Genomic DNA, 23,309 nt, shown 5'->3' on the forward strand with positions numbered 1-23,309 from the left:
TTTGTATATAAGTGCTGTGTGGCTGGGATGCGGTGGGGAGAGAGAGGGAGCAAGTCAGGGCAACTCAGAAGGGAGTGGGAGAAGAGGAAGTGGGGGAGAGTTAGTCAGGGAAGGCCTCCTGGAGGATATGTGCCTTGGGTAAGTCTTCGAATGACAGGGAGAATAACTGTCTGTCAGATTTGAAGAGAGAGGGCATTCCAGGCCAGAGACAGAATGTGGGCGACTGGTTGATGAGAAGTGAAAGAAAGGCAGGTTTTCTTCTAGCAAATGTCACAAAGGGATGGTATTATCTCCTCCTACCTCCACCTCCCTTATCTCCCCATTATCTCCCCCCTCATCTCTTCCTCCTTTATTTCCCCCTTCTTGTCTCCCCCCCTTACTTCCTCCTCCCATCTCCTCCTTCCTTATTCATTCAATCGTATTTATTGAGCGCTTACTGTGTGCAGAGCACTGTACTTATCTCCCCCGTCATCTCCTCCTCAGTTGTCTCTCCCTCACTCTGCCTTTCCTTATCAGGGCTGGGTTCCTGACCGGACCCATCCCACAGCTCGGGGAACCTGCAGGCCCTAGAGCCTGGGGAAACCCCCATATTGCCGAGGGGTCAGCCGGCTGTGGGGACGGCAGAGCCAAGTTCCAGACTCCCATGGCCGACTCTAGTGATCAAAATAGCCGCGCCATCAACTGTGGGCCACTCGGTGCCAAGCACTGTGCCAAGGGCCAGGGTAGACATGGGACCATTGGGTCGGACAGCCCCTCACTGGGCTCACAGGCTAAGAAGGAGGACGGAGAGCCGGGTCTGAGCTCCATTTTACAGAGGAGGATGCTGGGCCCAGAGAGGGTAAAGCGACTTGCCACGGTCGCCCAGCAGGCCGGTAGCAGAGCAGAGACTGGCCCAACATCTCCCAGTGTTGGATGTCCCCCATTAGGCCGCACTGCCTCCCTTTTGTTCTCTGTGCTGCCCGGCCCCTCCTTCAAACGCCACGACCCCTCACTTCAGGCCCTTAGGCATGAGAGCAACAAGCCATGAGAAGCAGCATGGCCTAATAGATAAGAGTACAAGCCTGAGAATCAGAAGGACCTGGGTTCTAATCCCAGCTCTGCCACTTGTCTGCTGTGTGACCTTGGGCAAGTCACTTCACTTCTCTGGGCCCCAGTTACCTTATCTGTAAAATAGGGATTAAGACTGTGAGCCCCATGGGGGACAGGGACTGTGTCCAACCTGATTAGCCTGTATCTAACCCAGTGCTTAGTATTGTGCCTGGCACATTGTAGGTGCTTAACAAATAATAAAAAAAAAAGCAAAGGGGAATCCCCTCCCCCACAAGCCCCACCTCCATGGGTTTCGAGATCAATCAATGGTACTTATTGAACGCTTACTGTGGGCAGAGCACTATACTATGCGCTTGGGACCAATGGAATCTGTAGACACAATCCTTGCCCACAAGGAGTGACTTCTAAATTAGTGATTCATTCATTTAATCATATTTAATGAGCGCTTACTGCGTGCAGAGCACTGCACTAAGCACCTGGAAAGTACAGTTCGGCAACAAAAAGAGATAATCCCTGCCCACAGCAGTCCCACGCTGTGGGGGTGAGGTTGGGGTGAATATCAAGTTCTTGAAGGGTACAAATCCAAGGGCATAAGCGATGCAGAAAGGTCATGGAGTAGGGGAAATGAGGGCTTAGTTGGGGAAGGCTTCCCGGAAGAGATTTGATTTTACTGAGGAATTGAAGGTGGGGAGAGTGGTGGTTCGTTGTATATGATGGGAGAGGGAGTTCCAGGGAAGGGGGAGGACAAGGGGGAGGTGTCGATGGTGAGATGAATGATCTCTGGGTTCCAACCTCTCCTCGCCCCATTCCCTTTCCCCATCCCTCCCTCCCAGCTGAAAACTGTGGGCAGCACCTCTCCCTCAACAGGGAGGCAATGAGGCTGTGAGCCTGTTGTTGGGTAGGGACCGTCTCTATACATTGCCAATTTGTACTTCCCAAGCGCTTAGTACAGCACTCTGCACACAGTAAGCACTCAATAAATATGATTGAATGAATGAATGAGGCCTAGGGGAAAGGACACAAGGCTGGAAGACAGAACACCTGGGTTCATGTCCCTGCACTGTCCCAGCCTCCTCTCTAACCTGGGACAAGCAAGTCACTTCCTCAGTTTCCTTGTCTGTAAAATGGGGAAAAGTACCCGTTCTCTCCGTTCTCTCTCCCTCCCCACCTAGAACTCCTCCTGTCCTTTCACACCTGAAGGACCACTATTCTCCCTGTCTTCTGAAATTTTGCTGCCTCCGGGAGGCCTTCCCTGATTCATCTCCCCCTTCCCCCAACACTCTATTCCCTCTCTTCTGCCATTTTGGCACTTCTGCATGATTTAAGCACCTGTATAGTGCCCCCAATCCTGATAGCTCTTACGTCCACATCTTTAAACCCGCTCACTTTCCCCTACCCACAATTTATCATCATCATCATCATCAATCGTATTTATTGAGCGCTTACTGTGTGCAGAGCACTGTACTAAGCGCTTGGGAAGTACAAGTTGGCAACATATAGAGACAGTCCCTACCCAACAGTGGGCTCACAGTCTAAAAGACTTATTTTAGTGTCTGTCTTCCCAACTGGACTGCAGGCTCCTTGAGGACAGGGATCGTGTTTACCAACTCGGGTGTCCTCTCCCAAGCGCTTAGTACCACGCTCTGTACCCAATAGGTGCTTGGTGAATGCCAGTGGATTTATTGCCAACTTGTACTTCCTAAGCACTTAGTACAGTATTCTGCACACAGTAAGCACTCAATAAATACGATTGAATGAATGAATGAATTCCTCTATCAGCTCTAACCATTAGCAAACCAGAGTTGCATCAGGAGCCAGCCCCAGGGTGTTTCTGGTAACCTTGGGTAAGTCATTTCCCTTCTCTGTGCCTCAGTTACTTCACCTATAAAACGGGGATGAAGATTGTGAGCTTCATGTGGGACGGGGACCACATCCAACCTGATTTGTTTGTATCCCCCCACCCCCATGTTGTAAGTGCCATGTTGTAAGCACTTAACAAATACCACAATTATTATTATTTATTATTAGATGCCATTTCCAGGATCCAACAACGTTGTGGGTCCAAAGCAGTGAAAAAGCAATACCTGTGTATGTTTCAACTCTGCAGCATCGAGAAGGGAGGGGCTCTTTTCTAGGAAAAGAAATGGGTGACGAGGAGGTAGCAATCTGACAAGCAGGCAGCAAAAACTTCAAGCACCGCAACACACCCTTTTGGTGCCTTTTGTGGGTGTGACGTAGAGGAGGCTAAGTGGTTATCGCCTCTACCTTTCCATCCACAAATGTGCTCATTGGTGAATTTCATCATAGGGGGGTTTTCAAATTCGAAGGCCAATTATTTTATATGACTTTAAAATGTGGCTTCCACGTAAAGAACCCCAGGTGCTGCGCGGAGGGATTTCATTAACCAGAGGTGGCCACAAGGCCAAGAAAGACCAAAGCCACATCCGTTCAGAAAAGGAAAGAGCCAGTCAGATGTAGCAAAACAGAATGTATTTGAGTCCGAATCTCCACAGCTTTCAGGTAGTCACCCGTCTCCCACCCCAGCCCCCACAGCATTTAAAGACAGATTATTAAACTCTACTGTTTCCTCTACCTGTATTTTATTGTAGCATCTGTCTCCCTGGCTCCACTGTAAGTTCTTTGAGAGCAGGGATCATAGCTACGAACTCCGTTGTCCTCTCAAGTGCTCAGTTGAGTGCTCTGCACATGGCAGTCATTCATTCAATCGTATTTACTGAGCGCTTACTGTGTGCAGAACACTGTACTAAGTGCTTACCATTTGATGATTTGTCATTCAATCGAATTGACTGGGTGCTTACTATGTGCAGAGCATTGTACTAAGCGCTTGTGAGAGTACAATATAACAACAGATACATTCCCTGCCCACAGCGAGCTTACAGACTAGAGGGGTAAATTTAATTGTTCAACCAGTGATATTTACTGGGCACCTGAAGCAGTATGGCCTAGTGGCAACAGCATGGGCTTGGGAGTTAGAGGGTGTGGGTTCTATCCCAGCTCTCCCACCTGTGTGGCCTTGGGCAAGTCACTTCTCTGTGCCTCAGTTACCTCATCTGTAAAATGGGACAGGGACTGACTGTGTCCAACCCAATTTGCTGGTAATAATAATAATAATGATGGCATTTATTAAGCGCTTACTATGTGCAAAGCACTGTTCTAAGTGCTGGGGAGGTTACAAGGTGATCAGGTTGTCCCACGTGGGGCACACAGTCTTAATCTCCATTTTACAGATGAGGTCACTCAGGCATAGGGACTTGCCCCAAGTCACACAGCTGACAATTGGTGGAGACGGGATTTGAACCCATGACCTCTGACTCCAAAGCCCGGGCTCTGTCCACTGAGCCATGCTGCTTCTCCACCCCTGTGCTTAGTACAGTGCCTGGAGTATAGCAGGCGCCTAATCAATCAATCGTATTTATTGAGCGCTTACTGTGCAGAGCACTGTACTAAGTGCTTGGGAAGTACAAGCCTAACAAATGCCATTATTATTATTACATGGACTGTGCCCAAACTGATTAGCATCTGTCTACCCTTGCGTTTTGTTCAGTACCTGACACAAAGTAACAAATACCATTAAAAAAAACTATATTGACAGATTACGAAACTGAGACCCAGAGAAGTGACGTGACTCGCTAAAGTCACACAGCAGACACATGGCGGAGTAGGATTTGAACCCTGGATCTCTGACTCCCAAGCCCAGACTTTGTCCAATAGACTCTACTCCTCCTCAGACAACATTGCGGTTTCAGGATTCAGCAATGGGAATGGTACATACTGAGCACCGGCTGAATGTGAGGCACTGTACTGAGTAGCGGAGGGGCCCTATTAGATGACCAAGGCCATGCCACCCCACTGGCATGATGCGGTTGCTCCCCTCAGTGCCCTCCTCCACCTGGGCCTCAGAAATGTATGCAGCGCTCTTGAGAAAAGCTCTCCAAAATTGGGGTACGCAGAGCTCTGGGGGAGGCCCAGAAGAAAAAAATGACCAGATCCCTGTCCGCAGGGAGCCTCAACTCCAACAGGAGAGGCAGACACAAGATTTAAAGGAAGGATGGGGTCAAAGGGCAGGCTGCAGCTGGTGGAGAAGAAATCAAGGCAGCAGGGGTATGCTGTTTGTGGTGCTCTCAGTCGTTTGGATTCTCAGTCTTTTGGATTCCTGCTGAGCCCCTCGCCTCTTGGACCGCCGGCCCCCCAGGGGGTTCTTTGGCCTGAAATGTTTAGTGCCGATGGCAGAGCCCCGGCAGGGAGAGCCAGGACCAGATCCCGGATCTTCCAATTCCCAGACTTCCCACCCCCCTTTTTCTGGGGCCACTAATTTACTACGGCTCCTGTCACTCCGAAGCAGATAGGGCCACCGGCAGCCCGGCTCTGGCCTCTGCCCCTGGGTTAACATGTCTCTGACAGGAAGAAAGTCCAGCTCACCCAGCCTTGACGGCTGGACTGTCGGTGACCGCTGGCTGCAGGTCAAGTGATCACCCTCGTGGCGGGCCGAAGCGGGGTCTGCGTCGGCCGGAGAGTCTGCTGTCTACAGCCTGGGCAGGGCTCTGGCCAAACATCTTCACTGCCCCAGCCCTCTGCGAGGGAGGTGCACAGACCAGCGAGACTCCCGAACGATGGCTGACAAGCGTGGATGGGGAAGACCACCGTCAGCTCAGCGGCTACAGGTCAGACACCTCTGCATGCACAGGGGGTACAGGTGGGCTTCAAGCCAGGTGTTTGGGGCAGCTGCCCACCAGGAACCCACTTAAGGATACCTGAGGGGCCTGGGCCAGCTGGGCATGAGCAAGGATATCTTTCCTTGGCTGTCTCGACCCCCCCAACTCTAAGACCCAGGCATGGTCTCCCAGGTCACCCTTGCCTGGGAGCACATGTAGGGGAGGACATGCAGCCGGGAAACCACTGGGAATCCTTGGGAGCAAACGACGGCAGGCAGGGTGGTGAGCAAGATGCCATCTGCTTAGTGTTGGCAGCGGGCGGTGGCTTCCCCTCAGGCCCCGCTGCCGCCCACTCAGGGTTGGATTGATCCATAGATCGGGGCCTAGTGGGATGACTGTGGGTCTTCCAGCTCTGCCACTGGCCTGTGTGACCTTGGGCAAGTCACTGACCCTCTCTGGGCCTCAGTTTCCTCTTCTGGGTGATGATAAGATCTAGCAAGAGCCCCATGTGGACCAAGGACTGTGTCGTACTGGCTAACCCGGTAACCACCTTCTCACGTAAGCGCTTGGTTAACGTCATCATTATCGTGATTATGGTGGAGCCTCCACTATGTGGGGCACTGGGGATGAGTGCAGTACACCTACAAGCCAAAATCCCTGCCCTCGAGGACTGCCAGTCTGCTTTGTGCAGACCACTGTACTGAGCACTAACTAGTAAGAGTACAGTAGAGCTATTAGCCACGCTCTCCAACCTCGACGTGCTGACAGTCCCACAGGAGATCCAGACTCTGAAAAAGAGAAGCAACTTGGCCTAGTGGACAGAGCACTGGCCTGGACGTTAGAAGGACTGGGTTCTAATCCTGGCTTCACCACTTGTCTGCTGTGTGACCTTGGGCAAATCGCTTCACTCCTCTGTGCCCCAATTCCCTCATCTGTAAAATGGGGATTAAGAGTGTGAGCCCCATGGGTGACAGGAACTGTGCCCAACCTGATTACCTTGTACCTACCCCAGCGTTTAGAACAGTGCCTGGCACACAGTAAGCGCTGAATACCACTAAAAAATTAATAATTTACTGAGAGGAGGGAGAAGGTACTGCGCAGATGAGGGAAACTCAGGTGGCAGCATGTATACACAGATGTGCAGAGGGTGGCTTGTGCGTTCACAAGTATGTGGATGGGCTGTTGGTTGGGGGCTGAACCCAACGGCGGGGGGGAACTGGGAAAGTCCTGAAACCTGGGCACACCTGGGTCCTATCCAAGGGAGTTTGTGGTCCTGGATCTGAGGCTCTGAGCTTTCAGCGGGTGAAGATGATGGGCGAGAGCATGTGGTCCTCTCTGACCTGTGTCCTTTAAGAGTGGCAGAATCCCGCGTGGTCCAGAGCCTGCCAGTGCCAGCGGGAGGGAGTGGTGGTTTGCCGCTGGCTCCAGCTTCCCTGAGAGATATTCAGCAGACCCAGCAGAGCAGGCTACGTCTAGGCCCGGGCCAAATCCCTGGACTTTTGTTGTGTCTCTCAGGAAAGCTGGGGCCAATGGAAGGTCACTAGTCCCTCGACTGGATGATCAATACAGTGCCTTCCTAAGCCGTTTCCCTGGAGGCCACGTCGGCCCCACAGAGTCCTTTTGGCTACTTCTTCAGTCGTCCCTCGGGTCAGTAATTTACATTAGTGTCTGTCTCCCCTGCTCCACCATAAGCTCAAGGGCAGGGGTAGCGTCTATCACCTCTGTTGTACTGGACTCTCCCCAGCGTTCCAGCCAGTGCTCTGCACTATGCGGACTGTACGCTCGGAAACTCCTCAGAGGACAGGGATCATGTGCCTCCTGATTCTACTTCACTTTCCCAAGAGTAAGTGCTCACTAAATACCATTGCTTGCTTGATCACAGAAACTTTGGGGTTTCCTTGATGATAACTGTGATGTTGAAGCAATTATTATTCTGCAATTGTAATAATTGTGATTTCTGTTGAGTGCTCACTATGTGGCAAGCACTGTGCTAAGTGCTAGGGTACACAGGGTACAATCAGATTCATCGAGCCCAGTCCCTGTCCCACACGTAACTCACAGTTGAAGTAGGAGGGAAAACAAGTATTGAATCTCGATTTTTTCAGATGAGGAAACTGAGGCCCAGAGCATTGCAGTCATGTGCCTGAAGTCACACAGCAGGCAAGTAGTAGAGCTGGGATTAGAAGCCGGGTCCTCTGACACTCAGCCCCGTGATCTGTCCCCGTGGCGTCCCCTTTTTATTGACCAAAGCAGCTGTGAAGTTCCTCAGGCACCCTGCCTCATAGAATATTTAGTCCACACACTGGTTATGAACATTTTTTTTTTTTTTTAGCCTTGGACACACAGCCAAGCTTCCTATTCAAGGGAAACTGTGAGAGAGTGCGGAGTTGTCATGCCCTTTTTATGGGCGTATTCTGTACGTCTTTAAAAAAAAAAAAAAAAAAGTCCCAACAAGAAGGGCTTAATAAAAACCAGGGGAGCCCGGCCTGGTCAGGTCAGCGTCCGGTGGGGCCAGAAGGATGTCTGCACCACAAATGTGACAGCGGAGAGGGAACGGGCCGGCGCCGCTCAGGGTTTTGCATAGCACTGATGGAGGGGGACAGCTGCGCCTGATCCCATCCGAGCCGGGACCGGCTGCAGTGGGGACGGATCGGGATTCCCCCGGTCGCTCCGGGGTGGCCCGCGGGGTCCTCAGGGCACCTCGGTTCTGGCCTCGGCGGCCGGCGGACTCGCCGACCACGCATCCTCCGTGGGGGTCTTACCGGCCGGGGGTGGGGTCCTCCCCAGGTCCGGCGGCGAGGCGAGCTCGGCCCTGTCCGTGGGGGGGTGGGGTGAGGGGCGAGGGCACCGCTCACCGCCGCTGTTGGGCGTGGACGGGGTAGGCCAGGGTGACGTTGAGGGAGTCGTTGTGTTGCACCAGAGAGGTGTGCTGGTAATGTAGCACCAGTTCTTTCAGCGAGCCGTACAGGTTGTAAGGCTCGGCGAACCCATAGCCCGTCGGCGTCTTGTTGATGACACAGTGCTTGACTTCGCCGTCCACCCTGCGGCCGAGGGGAAAGGGACGCGTGCGTTAGACTGCTGGCACGGCAGTGGCGCGTAACAACTGTGACTGTTGAACTATTCATTCATTCAGTGGTAGGTATTGAGTGCTTCCTGTGGGCAGGGCACTGTACTCAGCGCTTGGGCGAGTACAACAATAAGCGGACACGCTCCCTGCCCACAACAAGGGGAAGCAGCGTGGCTCAGTGGAAAGAGCGCGGGCTTGGGAGCCAGGTCATGGGTTCAAATCCCAGCTCTACCACTTGTCAGCTGTGTGACCTTGGGCAAGCCACTTAACTTCTCTGTGCCTCAGTTACCTCATCTGTAAAATGGGGATTAACTGTGAGCCCCAAGTGGGACAACCTGATCACCTTGTATCCCCCCAGTGCTTAGAACAGTGCTTTGCACATAGTGCTTAATACCACCACCATTATTATTGTTATTATTATTAACAACCTTACAGCCTAGAGATGCTGAGGACCAGCGTGGCTTTGTGGAAAGAGCTCAGGCCTGGGAGTCTGGGGGCATGGGTTCTAATCCTGGCTCTATCATTTACCTCCTGTGTGACTTTGGGCGAGTCATTTCACTAAGTTTCGTCTTCTGTAAAATGGGGATTAAATCCTACTCCTTCCTACTTAGTGTGGCACATGTCAGTCAATCGGAGCACTTACTGTCTGCAGAGCACTGTAATAAGTGCTTGAGAAAGTACAATATAGCAAAAAAGCGAGAAACTATGCCCTACCTGATGATCTATCCCAATGCTTAGTACAGTGCTTGGCACACAGTAGAACCAGGATAATCAGGGGCTCATTGTCTAATGGGGAGGGAGAACATGTATTAAATCCTTGTTTTACAGATGAGAAGTGAGGTGTAGAGAAGTGAAGTGAGTTTAAAAAAAAAAAAGGCATTAAGCGCTTACTATGCACCCGGCACTGTTCCAAGCACTGGAGTAGATGCAAAGTAACCAGGTTGGCTACAGTCCATGTCCCCCATGGGGCTCACAGTCTTAATCCCCATTTTACAGATCAGGTAACAGAGGCACAGAGAAGTGACTTGCTGAAGGTCATGCAGCAAAGGGAAGGGCCGAAATTCGAACCCAGGTCCTTCGGGACTCCCAGGTACGTGCTCTATTGTTCGCATGGAAAGCAAGTAATGGGGCTGATTCTAGACTGGGAAATGTGTGGGAGGTGGGTCTCTCCCACCGTCCGCAACGCAGGGTGACCAGAGGTGAGTGGCCGGCTCAGGATGATCAGAGGTGAGTGGCCGGCTGCTGTCAGCGTTTGGCCACCGGGGAAGGAAGTGGGCCTGTCCTGGGGTATCATTAATGAGTGTATTGACTAGACTGTAAACTCGTTGTGGGCAGGGATTGTGTTATATTGTACTCTCTCAAGCACTTAGTAAAGTGCTTTGCACCCAGTAAGCACTCAATAAATATGATTAACTGAATGAATGAATGACTGAGTATGGGGGTGAGAAGCTTCTCTGAGGTGAGCCCAGCTCCTCCCCACCACCACGGACATATAAACACTTTCTCTCTCTCTCTCTCCCTCCTCCTGACCTCTCACCTGACCTGCAATCCTGTACCTCCTCATGCCTCCGGGCAGCTCCACCCAAGACGTCTCATGGGCACCGAGGACTCCGTATGTCCAAGACAGAACTCCACATCTCACCTTCTAGACTGTGAGCCCACTGTTGGGTAGGGCCCGTCTCTATATGTCGCCAACTTGTACTTCCCAAGCGCTTACTACAGTGCTCTGCACACAGTAAGCGCTCAATAAATACGATTGAATGAATGAATGAACCTTCCCCTAAACCCACCCCTCCCCATGACATCCCCATATTAGAGGATGCCACCACCATCCTTCCCGTATCAGAAGCCCAAAATCTGTGTCGTCACCTCTTCGCTACTGCCCGACTTTCCCACCCCGTCCGCCTCCCAATCCTGCTGGTTCTTCCCGCAAGTCTTCTGGTGTCGCCCCTCTACGATTCCAACGACTCCTGCCCTGGCTATATACCACTGCATTAGCCTCCTCGCTGGTCTCCCTGCCTCCAGCCTCTCCCCTCGAGTCTAGACTCCCGCTGGTGCCCGGATGGTTTTCCCAAAGCGTCGCTAGGCTCACAGCTCTCCTCTCCTCCAAACCTTCCACTGGCTTCCTGCGTGTCTCAGCCTTCAACAAAAACACCTCACAGTCGGCTTCCAGGCTCTCCCTGGCCTGGCCCTGCCCCTCCGATCTGCTCTTTTCATCTGCTAACCCCAACTCGCTCGACTCTCCCCAAAACCTACAGGCAGCAGTTTCCCCCTCCTTCAAAGCCTCCCACAGACCTCTCACGGCCATAACTGGCCTGTGCTTTTCAACTGGGCCTTCGCTTGGCTAATCCAGCCTGCCCCAGCACAATGTACAGCACTAAAGGGGAGCTCGCTAAGTAGTTGCCTATTCCTCCGGTATCCCAGGCCCCCAGAAAGCCCCCCAGCGCATCCCCACTGCAGGCTACGTACACGACGGAGCAGGCGTAGCAGCCCTGCTTGCTGCTCTCGCGCACCAGGAAGGTGCCGTCCCGTTTGCCGCGCAGGAGGGCCTCGGCCTTGCCTCGGTTGCTGCTGCCCACGTTCCACGTCCTCTCGTCCTGGTGCGGCAGGTCTTCGTCTTCCTCCACCGTGGAGTATGGACTGTGGAGCATGGAGGGTCAATCATCCCCGCCTCCAGCCACGTGGACCTTCCGCCGTAGCCACCACCCCCCAGCCGCTAAGAACGACCTGTCAGCGAGTGCCCTGGGTGACTGAGCCCGAGCCAGGGTGGTGGGAGCCATTATTGCTCTTCCCAAGCAGTGTGTTTGTGATTGGCCCTGGCTCTCCCTGGCCACCGCTGGATATTGCTTGCCCAGGCTGGGATTTTGGGTCCAGTGCCACACCACCGGTCTAGCCACGATTCCCATCAGCCCACCCGGCTTTGTGGAGTTGGCCTCCGTTGGTTACGCCGCCGGCCTAAGACCCACGAAGGAGGCTAAGCGAGGTTGGGTGGTTCCCCTCCGTGGCCCCCACCAGCCCCGCCATCTCTGAGCAACAAAGGCGAGGGGCCAAGCTCCCTCAGATGAGGGCTTTGCCACCAAGCCACTCCTAGCAGCCTCAACTCTTTGTGAGGACCTCAAAAGCTCTTCCAACCTGATTTTCCCCAAGTGGGTCAGTGTCAGTGATCTCATTCCACCTTCACAACATCCTCAGTTGAGCCAAGTCAAAGGCTCGGATCATTCCTCTGTTTTTCCAAATGAGGAGACTGAGGCCCAGACAAACGTGGCTCCCTCCAGTCAATCCACCCACCGGCCTTCCCACCCATCCGTCCGGCCCCCCGGGGGACGACTCACTCTTCCATGTTCTCGTTCCCCAGCCACTCGTTCAGCTTCTTCTGGCGGACGCCCTTCTGTGTCAGCCACCTGCGAGGGCAGAGACAAGATCGTGAGGAACCAGCGCATTCAATTCATTCATTCGATAGTATTTGAGTGCTTACTGTGTGCAGAGCATTGTACTAAGCGCTGGCGAGAGTACAGCCCACGAGCTGAGCGGGAAGGAGGGTAGATTCCGAGTCTCCATTTTACGGATAAGGAAACCGAGGTCCCAACGAGTTAAGGGACTTATTCGTGGTCACGCAGCTGGTATGTGGGACAGTCAGTCAGTCAATCGTATTTATTAAGAGCTTACTGTGTGCAGAGCACTGTACTAAGCACTTGGGAGAGTTCAATAGAACGGACACATTCTCTACCCACAACTAGCTTAAAGTCTAGAGGGGGAGACAGACATTAAAATAAACTACAGATACATAGTGCTGGGACAAAAACCCTATTACCTGTTATTATGGTACTTGTTAAGCACTTATTAAGTGCCAGGCACTGTTCTAAGCGCTGGGGTAGATACAATGTAATTGGGTTGGACACGGTCCCTATCCGTCATAGGGCTCACAGTCTTAATCCCCATTTTCCAGATGAGGTAACTGAAGCTCAAGGAAGTAAAGTCACTTCCCCAAAGTTACACAGCAGACTTCTGGTGGAGCTGGGATTAGAACCCAGGTGCTTCTGACTCATTCATTCATTCAATTGTATTTATTGTGCGCTTACTGTGTGCAGAGCACTGTGCTAAGCGCTTAAGTACTGGGAGTACTAAGTACTCCCAGGCCCATGCTCTGTCCACTAGGCCATGAGAGAAAAGCGGCCCAAGGAGAGCAGCCCCTGCCCCGCGGCCCATCTCACGGCCGATCTCCCGTCCTGCCCCCGATCCCCTCCGCGCCGGACCGCAGCCGGGGCTCACACGAGGTACTGATCCCGCGTCTTCCTGAGCTGGATGAGATCGGGCTTGATGCTGTTCATCCGCTTGTCAATCTCGCGGTACTCGGCGGCCTGAGTGCGCAGGTCCTCCTCCAGCCGGCGCCGGCTGTCCACGATCTCGCTGATGCGCGACTTGAGCTTGTCGTAGTTGTGCATGATCCTGAGGCCGGGGAAGGAGTCGGTTGGCGTGGGAACCTCATCTCTGCCCCCCACCCTTACTCCTCCTTGGACACCCTCACCTCCCATCTTCCGAGCCGCTTCCCCATCTCTCTCCTTCCTCCTCCCCGTCTCCGTCCCGGCACTGATCATCGGGGAATCAACGTCCACGTGAAGGCCCGCCCGCTTCCTCTCAATCCTCAATACCATCTCTACCCTCACCAACCCTGAAATCCCTCTTGATCAGACCATAGCCTCCTCTTCTGCCTTCTCTCTCACACAGCTCTTCCCCATAAATCGGTCCTGACACCCCCCCTCCACACACGGAGACTCCAGCAGGGCGCCATCCAGACGCCAGGCCGACCTCGTCCGTCACCAACTCATCCTCCGCCTGGCACCACTGCCACTCCTCCTTCACTGACTCTGCAGCTCCGTGCCCATGCCAGCTGTGTCTGAATTTGAACTCCCTCCTGAAACTCCTGTCCCCTGACTGACCCTGTCATTTACTTTGGTGACAAAAATAGAAACCATCAGGTGTGATCGCCTCACAATCTTTCCCCCATCTCCTTCCTAGCCCTCCAACCCCATCCATTTTCCCACCCTTATCGGCCGGCTCTCAGGAGACTGCCCACCTTTTTTCTTTCATTTATTCATTCAGTCGTATTTATTGGGCACGTGCTGTGTGCAGAGCACTGTACTACGCGCTTGGGAAAGTACAATAAAGCAATGTAGGGTGCCTTCCAGGCTAGCCAAATAGGAGGCCTTCCCAGACTGAGCCCCCTCTTTCCTCTCCCCCTCCCTACCTCCTTCCCCTCCCCACAGCACCTGTATATATGTTTGGACAGATTTTTTACTCTATTTATTTTACTTGTACATATTTACTATTCTATTTATTTTGTTAGTGATGTGCACCTAGCTTTACTTCTATTTATTCTGATGACTTGACACCTGTCCACATGTTTTGTTTTGTTGTCTGTCTCCCCCTTCTAGACTGTGAGCCCGTTGTTGGGTAGGGACCATCTCTATATGTTGCCAACTCGTACTTCCCAAGCACTTAGTACAGTGCTCTGCATACAGTAAGCGCTCAATAAATACGACTGAATTGAATAAAGAGTGACAATTCCCGCCCAAAACGAGCTCACAGTCTACAGGACTTTTTCTTTTTTAATGGTATTTGTTACGCACTTACTATGTGCCAGGCACTCTTCTAAGCACTTGGGTAGATATGAGGTAACGAGGTTGGACACAATCCAAGTCCCTCACGGGGCTCACAGTATTAATCCCCATTTTACCAATGAAGTAACCGAGGTACCGAGAAGTGAAGTGACTTGCCCAAGATCACATGGGAGACAAGTGGAAGAGCCAGGATTAGAACCCAGGTCCTTCAGACTTTCAGGCCCATGTTCTATCCACTAGGCCACGCTGCTCCTTTTGAAATCTACCCTTTCCCCCTAATAAATGAAAGTGTCTTAAATAAATGTAGTAGTAGCAGAATTTATTGAGCACCCCCTTAGGGCAAGGCACTATACGAAGCAGTGGAGAGGGCAAAACAAAGACATGGCAAGTTCCCTGTCCACAAGGAGCTTACCACTAATAACTGTGGTATTCGTCAAGTATTCACTATATGCCAAACACTGTACTCAGCACTGAGGCAGATCTGAGTTAACCAGATCAATCACAATCCCTGTCCCCTGCATCTCTGACTTCCTCCCGTCTTCTCTCCCTGACTGTTCATCATCATCATCATCAATCGTATTTATTGAGCGCTTACTATGTGCACAGCACTGTACTAAGCGCTTGGGAAATACAAATTGGCAACACATAGAGACGGTCCCTACCCAACAGTGGGCTCACAGTCTAAAAGACTGTTCTTTCTCTTCAAGACCGTAAGCTCACTGTGGGCAGGGAATGTGTCTACCAACTCTGTTATATTGTTATATACCTGCATATATGTTTGTACATATTTATTACTCTTTTTATTTTACTTGTACATATCTATTCTACTTATTTTATTTTGTTAATATGCTTGGTTTTGTTCTCTGTCTCCCCCTTCTAGACTGTGAGCCCACTGTTGGGTAGGGACTGTCTTTATATGTTGCCACCTTGGACTTTGCAAGTGCTTAGTACAGTGCTCTGCACACAGTAAGCGCTCAATAAATACGATTGATTGACTGACTGATTGGTATTGTATGCTCCCAAGCGCTTAATACAGTGCCTGCACACAGTAATAACAATAATAATGGCGTTTATTAAGCGCTTACTATGTGCAGAGCACTGTTCTAAGCGCTGGGGAGGTTACAAGGTGATCAGGTTGTCCCAAGGGGCTCACAGTCTTAATCCGCATTTTACAGATGAGGTAACTGAGGCCCAGAGAAGTGAAGTGACTTGCCCAAAGTCACACAGCTGACAAGTGGCGGAGCCGGGATTTGAACCCCTGACGTCTGACTCCAAAGCCTGGGCTCTTTCCGTTGAGCCACGCTGCTTCTCCAATAAGCACTCAATCAATACAACTGATTGACTGCCACCTTCAATTGCTCCTTCTCCAATGGCTCTTTCCCCTATGCTTCCAAACACGCCTGCATATCTGCCCTATCCTAAAAATAAAAAGTCCTTTGGCACCTTCCCGTCCTTTCCCCACGTCCTCCTTCAACTCCGTGCAATCTGGCTTCCACCCTCTTCCCTCCGCCGGAACCACGCCGTCAAACAGCCAGGCCTTGTTAAATGCATGCTCTGCTCCATGCACTGTGCAAAGCGCTGCGGCGAGGGCCCATTCCTCCCCCGCCGACCATCGACGCACCTTTGTATCTCCTTCTCGTTCCCTTCCCGCTTAAATTTCTCGATGTACTCCTTGCTGTACCGCTCTTGGGTCTGGCACTGCTCCTCGAAGATCTTTATGGTTTCGTTGAACGCTTCGATGGCGGTTCTTTTCATTTGGATTTCCTGCAATGACGGGACAGTTTTGAGACGCTGAGGACCCCGGGGGGGTTGGGGCGGGGAGCAGAGTGTGTTGGAGGGAAGAGGTTGTGTGCGGGGGGGTGTCACTTTCAGAGTCACACGCCCACCTCACTGACCCCTGCTGTGTAAGCTCGTTGTGGGCAGGGAATGTACATTCATTTAATCGCATTTTTTGAGAGCTTACTGTGTGCAAAGCACTGTACTAAGCACTTGGGAGAGTACAATACAACAACAATACTCCTGCCCATGAGTTCAGAGCCTAGAGGAGGAGACAGACATTAATATAAATTAATAGATAAATACATAATTTCATATATATACAGAACTATATCTGCTTATTGCTATAATGTACTCATTCATTCATTCAATCAATCGTAATTATTGAGTGCTTACTGTGTGCAGAGCACTGTACTAAGCACTTGGGAAGTACAAGTCGGCAACACATAGAGACGGTCCCTACCCAACAACGGGCTCACAGTCTAGAAGGGGGAGACACACAACAAAACAAAACGTAGACAGGTGTCAAAGTCATCAGAACAAACACAATTAAAGCTATATTCATTCATTCATTCAATCTTATTTATTGAGCGCTTACTGTGTGCAGAGCACTGTACTAAGCGCTTGGGAAGTACTAGTTGGCAACACACAGAGATGGTCCCTACCCAACAACGGGCTCACGGTCTAGAAGGGGGAGACACACAACAAAACAAAACATGTAGACAGGTGTCAAAGTCATCAGAACAAATAGATTTAAAGCTATATTCATTCATTCATTCAATCTTATTTATTGAGAGCTTACTGTGTGTAGAGCACTGTACTAAGCGCTTGGGGAGTACAAGTTGGCAACATGTAGAGACGGGCCCTACCCAACAGTGGGCTCACAGTCTAGAATCAATCAATCAATCGTATTTATTGAGCGCTTACTGTGTGCAGAGCACTGTACTAGGCGCTTGGGAAGTACAAGTTGGCAACATATAGAGACAGTCCCTACCCAACAGTGGGTTCACAGTCTAAAAGGGGGAGAGGGGATGGTATGCACATCATTAACAAAATAAATAGAACAGTAAATATGTACAAGTAAAATAGAGTAATAAATCTGTACAAATATATATACAAGTGCTGTGGGGAGGGGAAGGAGGTAGGGTGGGGGAATGGGGAGGAGGAGAGGAAAAAGGGGGCTCAGTCTGGGAAGGCCTCTTGGAGGAGGTGAGCTCTCAGTAGGGCTTTGAAGGGAGGAAGAGAGCGAGCTTGGCAGATGTGTGGAGGGAGGGCATTCCGGGCCAGGGGAAGGACGTGGGCCGGGGGTCTTCTTCTTCTTCTTAATGGCATTTGTTAAGCGCTTACTATGTGCAAAGCACTGTTCTAAGCACTGAGCACTGTTCGACGGCGGGACAGGCGAGAACAAGGTACAGTGAGGAGTCAGCGGCAGAGGAGTGCTCTCCCAAGCTCTTAGTACAGTGCTGACCCACGGACTCTCTGCCCGGCCCCTGGTAGCCAGCTTCCACCCAAGGCCTATCCACGTTGTCATCCCTTGAGACTTTCAGGGGCAGGACGGGGCTGGTACTTCCCAAGCGCTTAGTACAGTGCTCTGCACACAGTAAGCGCTCAATAAATACAATTGAATGAATGAATGGAGCATGCCCTCCTCGCCATCTCCAGAAGCCCTTCCCCGAGGAGCCCCAGCAGCCCACACGGTCCACTTGCGGTCAGCCCCGGGCCGGGCGGGGGTCCCGCGGCCCCTCACCTGAGAGGTGCGTGTGTAGTCCTCGTACAGCCGATCATATTCGCGGCTCTTCTCCTGGAACTGCACGTTGTATTCGTGCAGCTTCTTTCCCGCGGCTTCGATGCTGCCCTCCTTCACCACCTGGTCCTGGGAGGAGGCGGCGGGAGAGGTTGGTGCCGTGTGGCATATGAGCACTCAGCCCACTCCCCAAATTTCCCTCCTCCCACTCCAACACCTCGATTTCTCAGGAGATAGTAATTAACAATAATTATGGTACTTTTTAAGTGCTTACTGTATGTCAAACACTGTTCTAAGGAATGGGCTAGATGTTGACATTAATAATAATAATAACAATAATAATGATGGTATTTGTTAAGCGCTTACTACATGCCCAGCACTGTTCTAAGCACTGAGGTAGACGATGACAACAATAATAGTAATAACAATGGTATTTGTTAAGTGCTTACTACATGCCAAGCACTGTTCTAAGCACTGGGATAGACGATGACAATAATAATAGTAATAACAATGGTATTTGTTAAGTGCTTATTATATGCCAAGTACTGTTTGAAACACTGGGGTAGATGATAATAATAATAATAATAATAATGATGATGATGATGGCATTTGTTAAGCACTTACTATATGCCAGGCACTGTTCTAAGCACTTGGGTGGATACAAGTTAAATCAGGTCGGGCACAGTCCCTGTCCCACATGGGGCTCACACCTTTCACCCCCGTTTTACAGATGAGGTAACTGAGGCACAGAGAAGTAACTTGCCCAAGGCCACACAGCAAACAAGTGGCAGAGCCAGGGGTAGAGCCCACCATCTTCTGAATCCCAGGCCCGTGCTCTAACCACTAGACCTTGCTGCTTCCCATATATATATATATATATATATGCACAGATCCTTATACCTGCCCTTATCCCATCCGTAATTTAGTTTCATGCCCGTCTCCCCCCCAGACTGTAAGCTCTTTGTGGACAGGGAACACATCTCTCGACTCTATTGTTTTGTACTCGTCCAAGCACTTCGTACAGTGGTCTGCAAATAATAAATACTAAATACCAATCGATTGTAGAAGGGAGTGGGAGAAGAGGAAATGAAGTCTTAGTCAGGGGAGGCCCCGTGGAGGAGATCTGCCTTCGTGCTTTGCACATAGTAAGTGATTAACAAATACCATTATTATTATTATTATTATTATTATTATTAATAGAGCTTTGAAGGTTGGGGGAGTGGTGGCCTATTGGATATGAAGGGGGAGGTAGAAGCAGCTTGGCCTAGTATATACAGCACTGGTCTGAGAGTCAGAAGGACCTGAGTTCTAATCCCAACTCTGCCACTTGTCTGCTGTGTGACCTTGAGCAAGTCACTTCATTTGGCCTCAGTTACCTCAACTGTAACATGGAGATAAAGACTTGTGAGCCCCAGGTGGGACAGGGATCGTATGCAACCCCATTTAGAGAAGCAGCGTGGCTCAGTGGAAAGAGCCCGGGCTTTGGAGTCAGAGGTCGTGGGTTCAAATCCCCGCTCCGCCAATTGTCAGCTGTGTGACTTTGGGCAAGTCACTTAACTTCTCTGGGCCTCAGTTACCTCATCTGTAAAATGGGGATTAAGACTGTGAGCCCCCTGTGGGACAACCTGATCACCTTGTAACCTCCCCAGTGCTTTGCACATAGTAAGCGCTTAATATATGCCATCGTTATTATTTGTTTATATCCATCCCAGTGCTTAGGACGGTAAATGGAACATAGTAAGCACTTAAGAAACACCACCATTTTTATTTGGGGCACTCAATACATGCGACTGCCAACGGTACTCCTCAAGGAGCTTGGGGGCCCCTAGAGCTCGGTGCTCAAGGGACCCCGTGGCCACCGGGTCGTACCTGCTGGAACTTCGACACGGGGAAGAGGAGTTTCACGTCGAGCTTGGGATTGTACTGGGCCAATGATTCGTTCCGGTAGTGGTCCACCAGCTCCACCACTGAGGAGAACGTCAGTGGGTCCGAAAAGCCGTACTTGCCGTCCCGGTGAAAGATCTTGATGAGCTTGTTGTTTCCACCCTTCCTGAAACCGGGTGCCGAGCCGTCACCGCCCCAGCCGGGCCCCCAGGCTGGCCCGCCCCCCGCCCGCCAGGACACCCCACCCCTGCCCCGGCCCCGGCTCCGACCGCACCTCAGCGTGAGCGTGTAATCCCCGTGCATCTTGGTGGACGCATCGCGGACCAGGAAGGTGCCGTCCGCCGTGTCCCGCAGCTTCTCATTCACCTCCTCCCTGCAGAAGAGATGGACAACGATGTCATCCCCGAGTGAGCGGCCACACGGCTTCCCGAAACCCGAGGACAGCCCCGCCGGCCCAGAATCTGCCCTTTCACTGCCTCCCAGGCAACCGAATCCCTGCTGCTCTCCCCAGAACCCGTGCCCGGGGGGGACTCGCAGTCTCCCTCCCTCAGAGAGGGGACACGCTGGCCTGAGGATGGTTTGGGGGCCATCCGCCAGTTGTGCCGTGTGGAAGACGATCCACGATCACTGTGCGATTTGTCAAACACGTACTCTGTGCCAAGCACTGTGCTCAAGTGGCAGGGTTCACGCGACTCGGTCAGGTCAGGCGTGGTCCCGGTCCCAATTGGGGCTCACCGTCCAAAAGGAGGGAGAACAGGTATTGAATCCCCGTTTGACAGACGAGGAAACCGAGGCCCAGAGAAGCAAAGCGCTTGATCTCCCACACCTGCCTGCTTATTCATTCGATCGTATTTACTGAGTGCTTACTGTGTGCAGAGCACTGTACTAAGCGCTTATCCCCCCGGCACTCACATCCAAGCGTGCCGGTATGCGTGTGTGCCCTGTTGTTTCTGGGCCTGGTGAGCAACACTTCCTTTTCCTGGGTAGGCACTGTCTCTATATGTTGCCAATTTGTACTTCCCAAGCGCTTAGTACAGTGCTCTGCACATAGTAAGCACTCAATAAATATGATTGATTGATTGATTGATTTTCCTGGGTGAAGGCGATTCTCTGCCTCCCAACTCCAAGCTCCCGCCCGGGTTGCCATGGGAGCAGGGCTTCCCCCACACCAGCCTCACCTGGAGATCTCTCCCCAGTACCACTCGGCATCCTGCAGGGACATGCCGGAGTTGGCAGTGCTGTTAGCCACCGCCGGCGACTTCGGGGGCTTCGGAGGCAAGGCTGCGAGAGACAGGGATACACAACACAGAGGTGGACGGCTGAGTACGGTGGGGACGGGGGAAGTGGGAGGAAGGGAGGGAGCCCGAAGGCCATTCGTCTCAGCGCGATTCATCGGACGGAGACCTAACAGCGGCCTGACCCCACCGGCCCCCTATCCCGGGCTCACGGGCCTTTCAGAGGAACCGAGAGCTCATCAGACAGTGCCGGCCTGTCCGCACCGCCAGCCGGCTCATCCACACCACCAGCCAGCCCTCTCCACCGCCGTATTCCTTGAAGGCCAGACAGTCTCCACGGAAGTCCGGGCGGCCCTCGCTCCGGGACAGCTGATGGTCAGCAGCCCGGGCTGGGGAGCAGAGTCAGTAATTCAATCATTCAATCGTATTTACTGAGCGCTTACGGTGTGCACAGCACTGTACTAAGCACTTGGGAGAATACACTACAACAATATACAGACACAGTCACATTCCCTGCCCACAACAAGATGACAGTCTAGAGTGAGGGAGACATTGATATAAATAAGTGGCAGATGTGTACATAAGTGTCGCGAGGCCGGGAGTGGTGATGAACAATGGGAACAAGTCAGGGCGCTGAAGAGGGGAGTGGGAGAAAAGGAAAGGAGGGCTTAGTCAGGGAAGGCCTCTTGGAGGAGATGTACCTTCAAATAAGGCTTTGAAGGGGTGGCGAGTTACTGTCTGTTCGATTAGAGGAGGGAGGGCGTTCCAGGCCAGAGGCAGGATGTGGGCGAGGGGTGGGCGGCGAAACAGATGAGACCGAGGAACAGTGAGAAAGTTAGCATTAGAGGCGCTTCCCTTGGTTAGCGTATGGAATTTTTCCAGGCCAGCCGGCAAGGAGGTCACCCGGATCATCCTACAGCCCCTGCCTGGCCCCTGGCTCTCACCGTTTCGGGGCTGCACAATGCTTAGCATAATGTCAGCACTGAAGGGTGGACGTTCCTGAGCATGGCCAAGCATGTGAATTCGTTCGTTCATTCATTCAATCATATTTATTAAGTGCTTACTGTGTGCAGAGCACTGTACTAAGCGTTTGGGAAAGTACGGTACAACAATAAACAGTGACATTCCCAGCTCACAATGAGCTCACAGTCTAGAGGTGGGGAGACAAGACATCAATACAAATAAATAAAATACAGATATGTACATAAGTACTGTGGGGCTTGGCCGTGGGGAAGGGCAAAGGGAGCAAGTCAGGGCGATGCGGAAGGGCGAGGGAGATGAGGGAAAGTGGGGCTTAGTCTGGGAAGGCCTCTTGGAGACGTGCCTTCAATAAGGCTTTGAAGGGAGGAAGAGTCATTTTGTCTGTCAGATTTGGGGAGGGAGGGCATTCCAGACCAGAGGCAGGATGCGGGCCAGGGGTCAGTGATGAGACAGACGAGATGGAGGCATAATAACAATAATGGCATTTATTAAGCGCTATGTGCAAAGCACTGTTCTAAGCACTGGGGAGGTTACAAGGTGATCAGGTTGTCCCACGGGGGGCTCACAGTCTTAATCCCCACTTTACAGATGAGGGAACTGAGGCACAGAGAAGCTAAGTGACTTGCCCAAAGTCGTGAGAAGTTAGCACTAGAGGAACAAAGTGTGCGGGCTGAGTTGTAGAAAAAAAGCGAGGCGAGATAGGAGGGGGGAAGGCAAAAGGCGGACAGGCCAGCCGGAAGCCAACAGGGCTGACAGGGCCCATAGCTGCTTCCTCCTACCAGCACCGGGCCATACTGGGTTTCAAAATAATCATATTAAGTGCTTATTTTTTTAAGTGGTTTTTGTTAAGCCCTTACTATGTGCTAAGCACTGGGGGAGATACAAGATGACCACGTTAGAAACAGTCCTTGTCTCAAATGAGGCTCACGGTCTTAATCCCTATTGTATTGGGGAAGCAGTGTGGCTCATTGGAAAGAGCACGGGCTTTGGAGTCAGAGTTCATGGGTTCGAATCCCGGCTCCACCAATTGTCAGCTGTGTGACTTTGGGCAAGTCACTTAACTTCTCTGTGCCTCAGTTACCTCATCTGTAAAATGGGGATTAAGATTGTGAGCCCCCTCATGGGACAACCTGATCACCCTGTAACCTCCCCAAGCACTTAGAACAGTGCTTTGCACATAGTAGGTGCTTAACAAATGCCATTATTATTATTATTATTATTATTATTATTATTATTATTATTATACAGATGAGGTGACTGGGGAGAGTAACTGTTGGTCGG

General features: G+C 51.7%; 1 protein-coding gene across 1 annotated transcript in view; it reads right to left on the reverse strand.

Moving 5' to 3' along the window:
• Window positions 1–7,857: 7,857 nt before the first annotated feature.
• PIK3R1 (phosphoinositide-3-kinase regulatory subunit 1) overlaps window positions 7,858–23,309 on the reverse strand; it is a 72,900-nt gene continuing 57,448 nt past the window's right edge. Inside the window, 9 exon segments of the mRNA XM_038765620.1 lie at window positions 7,858–8,764; window positions 11,260–11,430; window positions 12,123–12,191; window positions 13,060–13,236; window positions 16,030–16,172; window positions 17,932–18,057; window positions 19,798–19,978; window positions 20,087–20,185; window positions 20,991–21,093. Of these exon segments, the coding sequence (XP_038621548.1) occupies window positions 8,575–8,764; window positions 11,260–11,430; window positions 12,123–12,191; window positions 13,060–13,236; window positions 16,030–16,172; window positions 17,932–18,057; window positions 19,798–19,978; window positions 20,087–20,185; window positions 20,991–21,093 (1,259 nt within the window). The 3' untranslated portion in view covers window positions 7,858–8,574.

This window comes from Tachyglossus aculeatus, chromosome 23 (genome assembly GCF_015852505.1).
Source record: "Tachyglossus aculeatus isolate mTacAcu1 chromosome 23, mTacAcu1.pri, whole genome shotgun sequence".
NCBI classification, from domain to species: domain Eukaryota; kingdom Metazoa; phylum Chordata; class Mammalia; order Monotremata; family Tachyglossidae; genus Tachyglossus; species Tachyglossus aculeatus.